The sequence below is a fragment of the Pteropus vampyrus genome, unplaced genomic scaffold, assembly GCF_000151845.1.
Source record: "Pteropus vampyrus isolate Shadow unplaced genomic scaffold, Pvam_2.0 Scaffold219, whole genome shotgun sequence".
In the NCBI taxonomy this organism is placed as follows: Eukaryota; Metazoa; Chordata; class Mammalia; order Chiroptera; family Pteropodidae; genus Pteropus; species Pteropus vampyrus.
In genome coordinates this window covers 64,720-73,278 of record NW_011889000.1, presented here as the reverse complement: position 1 = coordinate 73,278, position 8,559 = coordinate 64,720, and the positions used below count along the sequence as shown (strand labels likewise).

The 8,559-nt window shown below is 40.4% G+C and overlaps 1 protein-coding gene across 2 annotated transcripts in view; it reads left to right on the top strand.

Annotated features, from left to right (window-relative positions):
• Positions 1-7,745, top strand: part of RPS6KA5 (ribosomal protein S6 kinase A5) — a 154,025-nt gene extending 146,280 nt beyond the window's left edge. Inside the window, exons 15-17 of one of the 2 annotated variants that reach the window (XM_011373178.2) lie at positions 2,971-3,130; positions 4,447-4,610; positions 5,895-7,745. In XM_011373178.2, the coding sequence (XP_011371480.2) occupies positions 2,971-3,130; positions 4,447-4,610; positions 5,895-6,134 (564 nt within the window). In that variant the 3' untranslated portion in view covers positions 6,135-7,745. The remainder of the gene's footprint in view (positions 1-2,970; positions 3,131-4,446; positions 4,611-5,894) is intronic. The other variant, XM_023538354.1, reaches the window with a different exon arrangement.
• The last annotated feature ends 814 nt before the right edge of the window (positions 7,746-8,559 follow it).

The following is an 8,559-nucleotide window of genomic DNA, read 5'->3' as shown; positions in this document are numbered from 1 at the left end:
GTTTCAGAATTTCCGAATGCTGTACCTATGGAAATGACTTTGTGTAATGGCGTGGACAGTAGCTGTGCTTCTCTCTAGATCTGTCAGGTTTTTAAGAGAAACAGTAAAAAGAACAAGTTAAATGATTCCACAGGAGTACCATCACAATCTCCAGACTGTGTGAAGACCTACGGGGCTAACGGCCCAGTTTCTTCAGCAAATAAATTGTAAGAAAAAATAGTGCGGGAATCTGTAGATTAAAAGACAATGTTTGTATCTCACTTGAACTCTGATTCAAAGAAATTCTCATTTCAATTCTATTTATTAAATTCAAACTAAATCTAAGTCACACAGATATAATTATAGTATACAAGGTATATAACACAAATGGGGAAATTTGAATATTTATTGGGTATTGAATGATAGAAAGGAATTACTGCTAATTTTTTTAGATGTGTTAATGAGGTTATGGTTGTGGTTTTTAAAAGCCCTTGCCTTTTAGAGATACATAATGAAATACAGATGAAAGATAAATTTAACACCTGCATTAAACTATCAGAAAGAGTGCTTTGCAAACATTTCCACATAATCGAATGAGTATCTCCAGAGAATCTAGATACAAAACTTGAATTATCCCATAGCAAACACGGAATTTACATGGAGTCTCCTGATTTGCCTTAGAAATCTATGGCCCCTTTGCATGTTGTATTCAATAAACGTGAATGTGGATATTATACTATGAAAATAATTTATGTTAACCCCACAGAATAAAACAAATACTTCAGGAAGATGTATCACATCGTATCATGGGGCTTTGATTACAACCCAGTCTACCTCATGGTTGTGTAATCTCCATCAGAAGCACACAGGACTTTAATTAAATTTGAGCTTATACACTGTCTTAGTCTGCCCAGGCTGCCATGACAAAATACTACAGACTGGGTGGTCTCAACAACAGAAATCTATTTTCTCACAGTTCCAGAGGCTAGGAAGTCCAGTATCAAGGTCCAGCATGGTCAGTGTCTGTCTGCTGAGGGCTTTCTCCTTGGATTGATTACAAACAGCCACCAGCTTGTCATGTCTTCGTATGGCCTTACCTCAGTGCATGTGCTGAGAGAGAGTGAGCAAGCTCTCTGGTGTCTCTTTTTGTAAGGACACTAATCCTGTTCAATCAGAGCCCCACCCTTATGACCACGTTTAATTTAAATAATCTCCATGACGACCCTGTCTCCACATACAGTCACACGAGGGCTGGGTCTTCGTCGTGTGAATTTTGGAAGCACACAGACATTCAGTCCATAACACACTGTTTAGAAAATGTAATAGGATTATATGATACTCTGTGATTATATGTGACACACCTATGGGGTGATACATAATTTCACTTAAAACATATTTCTTCCAAGCGTTTGTTATTCAGGAGACCTTATTTTTCACTTTTTTCCTAAAATTTTATTTTGAAAATTTTAGACCTAGAGAAAACTTGAGAGAATAATAACTGTGAATAAACATCTAAGATTTTACCACATTTGCTTTTTTTTCCTAATTCTCTCTTGTGGGCACACACATGTGTATATGTATGTATGTATATATGTGTACATACACATACATATGTAGATATAATACATATATGTGGACACAGAGAGAGATATAATCATGGAGTGTCATATACATCTTTATGGATATAGATGCTTTTTTGCCAAACCATTTGCAATCAATTTGTAGACACATAATTATTATTAACAGAAGTTATTCCTGGATAGTCAGCTAAATTTGTAAAATCTTGGAGTTGAGAGGAGCCTAAAGTTTGTTTAATTCTATGTCTTCCAGAGAAGGAATCTTTTCTATAAAGTCCCTGATCACCAGCTTTCTTTAAATACCTCCAGTGATAGAGAATTCGTTTTTCCACCCAAAAACCTGTTGCATGATTACACATCAGAAAGCAAGAAAACCGTACTTGTAAAGGTTACTTATATTTAGCCACGTATGTATGTGTTAGGAAGTGGGGTAGGATTAAGACGCAGAGCAGATTTGGGGAGACTCTGGCATAGCTACTAATCATATACAGACCAAACGACTCAGCAGATCCATCCTCGGACATATACCCAACAGAAATGTATGTTGTTACGTGCTAAACGACATAGACACGAAGGTCTATGGCAGCATGTTTCAGAATGTTCCACACTGGAAATAAGTCAGATATTCATCAGCAACAGAAAAATATTCTAGTCTGGGTTCCCCAGAAAGCAGAACACGAAGCTAAAGTGTATGTTTTATCAGGTCCCTAAGGAGCAAAATCCCAGAGAAACAGCAAGGAGAGAGGGAGAGCAGAGGGCGCACTGCTGGGTGCCACCTGTTATCAGGTGCAGCTGGTCACTTGAGTTCATGGAACCAGAGCCTCTAACTGAGGAGACCCTAAGTCTGCAGAGACAGAAACATGAATTCTGTAAGTGGGCCATGCACCTGCAGAATCTGCTTATGGAGACCCAGCACCAGTACGTCGGCCATTGGTTACAAACAAAAGAAAGAAGTCCTAAATACAATTTCTAAAAAGTCCTTAACCATAGTTAATGTCCTAGGCAAAGGATGTTTGGAATTAGATACAAATTCTGAAGGTAAAACCCCTCCCTTTTTTATTCTTCTTGTTCTGAATATAGTTATAAACATCATTTAAAATCTTCACGTCATAATAAGCCATTCCTCTTTTTTATTTTAATTAAATTTATTGGGGGTGACATTGGTTAATAGAACTAGATAGGTTTCAAGTGTACAATTCAATAATACATCATTCGCGTATATTGCGTTGTGTGTTCACCTCCCAGAGTCAGAGCTCCTCTTTATTTACAAGTCTTCGAAGTGTGTTGGTTATTTCAGTGATAGAAGTCACGTACTCTTTTTAAACCCAGTAATGCTAATTGTCCTATTTGGTAAATTATGCCGCTGAAACATGCAATCAAAACATCCTGTTTGCTTCTTTTCCCCTCTCGGTAGTATACAATGTTGTCAGGGCAGGTTCCATTCCAGTCTCATGACAGAAGTTTGACGTGTACCAGCGCGGTGGAAATCATGAAGAAAATTAAAAAGGGAGATTTCTCCTTTGAAGGAGAAGCCTGGAAGAATGTATCCCAAGAGGCTAAAGATTTGATCCAAGGTAAGAATCCGAAGAAATTTGGCAATTTATGTGATGTGTAGTGATTGAAGTAGAATCATGCCCATTACACATATATTTGTTACTTAAGGAACCCACCTGGGTTTTAAAAGGGTTCCTGGCTACTCTGTTGAGCCTCCTTTTCTTCTTATTGGAACATTCCCCTCAGTAATCTTGTCACCACGTGAATTAGCACTTAGATCCACCAGCATCCCAGTCTTACGCCCTATAATTTGTTACTCTCCTTCCCCCCAAATACGTGCCTGCTCCCGCCTCCCTCCTTAGCACTGCCAAGAAGCCAGGTCACCAAACAGGAACCCAGGCACCATCCTAGCTCCCTGCCTTCCTTGCTTTCTATAGCCAGCCACTCGGTCCTGCAGGTTCAGCATCCCTCCTAAGCCGTCCCCGACCTCGTTCACATGGCTGCTGCCTTAGGTTTTGTCATCATTACTCTTCTGAAATCTTACGACATCCTTTCAGCTTGTCTCACTTCCTCTGACTTTACCTGTCTGTAATCGATCAGCCGAGCACCTTTCCCAGTATCCAAACATGGTCGTGCCTCTCTGTTAACATCCTTCGGAGAATCCATTAGTTTCAGTCCCAAATCCGCAGGGGCGCGTTCAGAACCCCGCCCTTCATGACCTGGCCCTGCCTGCTTCTGCTCCGTGTCACCCGCTTGAATTCCTCAGGTGCGCAGAGCTTGTGGTTGCCTCTGTGCCTGACACATGCTCTTCTTAGTCCCTGGGCATCGAGCCCGCTTCTGCTCATCCCCCAGAATCCCTCTTCTGGAAGCCTCCCAGGGCGCCCACACTCCCTAGGCTGAGCCCATCCCCTGGGCGCGCCAACACACTGTGCACGTGGATTTTGCTATTGCCCTTGTCCCCTGTGGTGTAATAGCTGGGGTGTTGTCTGTGCATCTCCTCATAGCTTCTCTTTGAGTGTCCGTCTCCATTTCTGTAGTGCCCTACTGCACTCCCTGGCTCGTAGGAGGCGTTTGTACGTGGACAAAGTGAGTCTAGGTACTCTGTCTTCATTTGCAGTTCACCCAGTCACCAGTGGGAGTCATTGTTCCAACTGATTGAGAAATCAGGCTACAGCCTCCTAGAAAAAGGCTGTAGTGGCCTTTATCGTTAGCATCCAGTATGCACTAGGGGATTGAAATGGATATGAAAAGGTGATTACTTTGTAGAAAGTTGAAGCCTTACAGAAACCATATAGAAATCATGTCATGTGAACATAATTGAGAAATTATGCCTGCGGTTGATTTTAAACTATGTTTGAAACAACAAATCATAAAATAAAAATATTTATTCCCACAGGACTTCTCACCGTTGATCCAAATAAAAGGCTTAAAATGTCTGGCTTGAGATACAATGAATGGCTTCAAGATGGCAGCCAGCTGTCCTCAAACCCTCTGATGACTCCCGACATTCTAGGATCTTCAGGAGCTGCTGTGCACACCTGTGTGAAAGCGACCTTCCATGTAAGGCCGTGGCTCTGCAAGCACAGGGCCGTTGGAAAGGGACTCATGTTCTCACTCTGTAACCTCAGAGATACTCTTAGTGACACATTTATAAGCAGAACGTGCATGGGGGACCAGAGTCACTGTTAACCCATGATATAGTCATTTGACATGTAGAATGAGCTTGTGAGATGAGGCAGTAGTCTGATATTTGAACAGTTGAAGATTTTCTGTAGGTAATGAAAACAATGTGCATAACATTAGAAGTTTGCTCTCAAGCGAAATGATTTTTTTAAAACCTATAAATAACATTAGGAACTAAAGCATATGTAAACATCTGTTCATTCAACAGCCATTTTGTGCTTAATATATTCCAGAGATTGTGAGGGATCAGAAGTACATTACTCGGCATTAATTATAGATTGTATATTTGTAAGGCTGAGACTACATAGCAGTAACTGGAGATTCTGCACATTTGTGCTGAGCAGATACAAATGCACTAAGATAACTGTCTGAGGAGCTAGATGATTTAGGGAGAAGTAAAGTTACCTCTGAAGGGATTATCTTAAGAAAGAAGTGATAATGTTTCCTCTTCAGCTGCAGAAATGGATTAAAAAATTAATGAACTAGGATATGGTGAGGTGTGAAGAGATTAACTGCAAGAATTTGTAGCAGATGATCCAAATCTTCTCAATGACACATGATACAAGGTTGTCAGGGGCAACCACAGCGATGCCTGAGCCTGAGTCTAAGTAAAGACAGGCTGCTGTGAGGAGAAGAGGGCCAGCCTGGGGTTTGCAAGGCGAATCCTCTCAGTACATATTCAGTGGCCAAGAGACACCCGAATTCCATTGGCTCGGATATGGAGAACAGGGACCCATAATGGATAAATCTCTGTTTTTCTGGGGACTCTGTGGTCAGAATTTTAAATCTCAGACACAGAACTAGTAAAAGCAACAGCGGGGACGAAGAGGGGGTGAGACTGCTGATAGTCTTCAGCAATGCCCCGTCAGTCGGTCAGTGTTTCTTTGAGATGTAGCATTAACTTCTTCAGAAGATGTGTTAGAATCATGCCTCCTGGACAGCCTAGCTGGTTTGATTAAACAGAACCCTCCGAAATCCTTCCCCGAGAACTTCTGTGTCCCGCCGAGAGGTTTGAATATAATAATGATTTTTAGGGCTTTGTTCCCAAAACAAACTTGGAGCTATGGTTGCTGACCGAAAGTCGTCTTCTGCTCTGAGTCATAGCTGCCAAGAAAAAGTCAACGCTTCTGCCTTCACCAGGTCCCCTTGTCTCTCTCCTAGGCCTTTAACAAATACAAGAGAGAGGGGTTTTGCCTTCAGAACGTCGATAAGGCCCCTCTGGCCAAGAGAAGGAAAATGAAGAAGACCAGCACCAGCACGGAGACGCGCAGCAGCTCCAGCGAGAGTTCCCACTCTTCCTCCTCTCACTCTCACGGCAAAACGACCCCTACAAAGACACTGCAGCCGAGCCACCCTGCTGACGGCAGCAACCCAGAGACGCTCTTCCAGTTCTCGGACTGAACCGCACGGGAATGGTAGGGCCACACCTGGCGAGTCACTGCACCCTCGGGCCCGTCCGCGTATGCCCGAGGCCATGTCGTGTGCTTTTTTTTTTTTTAAGAACGTGTCCCGTGGGTCTCATTGGAATCTGCCTCCTAGGGAATTTTTTCAGGAAAACCCAATTGGTTATCCTTGTCCAAAAGCACTGGGCAAAGAATGTTACTGTGAACAAAGCACACGTTACACTGTTCGGCGACCTAGCGTGAAGCCAGCGGGACTGTTCGCGAAAGAGCAGGATTAGGGTCTGGATGGATTTGAACTGCTTACCAAGTAAGTCACAGGTGTTTCCGACGTCTGCCGACGAGTTGCTCCTACTGTGATGATGACACCTTTGCTCCGCCTTGTGGATAATGTGGGTTTTAAAGAGATTTGCACCCTTTGAACAGTGATTTATCAGAGGGAAATGTCTGTTTTCAAAAAGATTATGTAATGAATTTTATGTGTGGCATATACTTCTTGAGAGAAGATTTTAACTTATTGTTTTTATTTTATGGTTTCATGTGATGATAACCTGCTATTGTTAATCTTTTCCTTAAAAGTGAAAGAAAAGATATAAGAACTTACGGGCCCAGGCTCTCTGTCTGGGAGCCCTCTGAGATGCATGCTAAGCTACATGTGTTTTTAATTTTGCACTGCTCTTTCCTGGCAATTTGTTTTAATGGTTATTGTAAAACATCAAGGTACATGTCTATGTTTTAAGTAATATTGCACTTTATAAAGGAATATGAATAAAGCAAACTATTTTATAAAGTGCACTGTTTAAAGCATATATGTACTGTATTTTTGCCATTTTTTTTCCATTATCTACTTTAAATTTGTCCTCACATCCCCCATTCTACTTTGTTTGCAACAAGTCGGATGGGCTATGTGGTGTAACATCATCTTAGCCACTTAGGCATGATGTGAGGAAAACCGAAAGGGAAATTCTATTAAACACTGTGCTTCATCTTCGTACACTGTGTGTGCTACAGAGAGGCCTTCCCTCCTGTAGTCAGGTATTATGTACATAATAGCTTAGAATCATGACTATGACTTGTTTTGAAATTTTTCTGTTAAGTTTTAAATCCAAGAGGCATATTTTATAAACTTATGCAGAGCACTTTTATTGCTCAAAAGTTCTGAATTCATACAGAAAATAAGTGCTATGTGATGAAGACATTTCACTGAAAGACTGCTGCATTTTAAAATATGATTAATTCATTCCCTATGCAAAAAAAGAAGCTATAGGATTTGTATGTTATATTTTCTTTTAAAGCCATCACATGAAATGTCAGGACTGAGAAAAATGATCTTTGCTATGTTTACAGGAATCATGCTTAAAAAGATAATGCCCAACATGTTTGTTTTATAGTTCTTGTTAATGTCAACCTCTGGCGCATTAGTTTGGAATTTGGGCATGATATTTATTTATTCCTTTCTCGAGATAATAGCAGCATTAATTTCAACCAGTTATGAATACTAAAAAATATTGCACTCTATGTAATAGTAGTATATTTATTACTAAATCAATGTATATATTAATAGCACAGGCAACAAAAATGGCAAATATTAAAGTATTTTCAAAATACTGTATTATCCTGTTCACATTTTTGTCCACAGTGGTTGTTGGAAATAACTTTTTTATACTTTTCAGTGGCCCAAATGGCTGTATGATTCTCATTGAGTCGGTTGTGCTCCTGGCTTTCAGTCATTCCTGGTAATGGTGGGAAGGCTTACGTGAAGTATTTCCAAACTATAGCTGATTCACAAAATGAGATTCCATCGGGCACAGAGTTCTAATAATTAAGAAAATGTCCATTTGTATCTATAGTTATGTTGAATATATTTGGAAATGTGTAACTTAGCTCTTCGAGTCATTTTTAAAACTGTGCATCCTAGTTGTATAGACTGAAAAGACGTCATTGCTAATGGAAAATGATCCAGAAAAGCAGTCAGGACACCCTAATGATTGATGATGTAATTGACTCATTGCGAATATTGAAAATCGATGGGTTTCATTTTAATATATTTTCTTTGCCTTCTCTTCCGGAGGACTTGACAGAAAATGAAATGGGTAAAATGTCAGGCAGATGAAGAGAAAGGAAGGAGAAGTCTGATCTATCAGTCGATGAGCCTCCCTGAATAATCTAGAATGGGCTTTTAAGAAGAGCTCAAAAGACACTCAGAGCAGTGCCATCTTGTCAAGCATCTTCATCTTCACCCCACCAGAAAAGATAGCATTTGATGCTAAGTTTGCCTCGGTTCATTTGTATGCAGGCTATTAGTGTATAGTGAAACGCACTTTAAAATTCACAAAGTTTTCATTTAGTCACATCAATAAAACTAAAAAGGACTTCATATGAAAACGTTAAATGAAAAGACTCTTGGTATTAGGAGTAAAATAGAA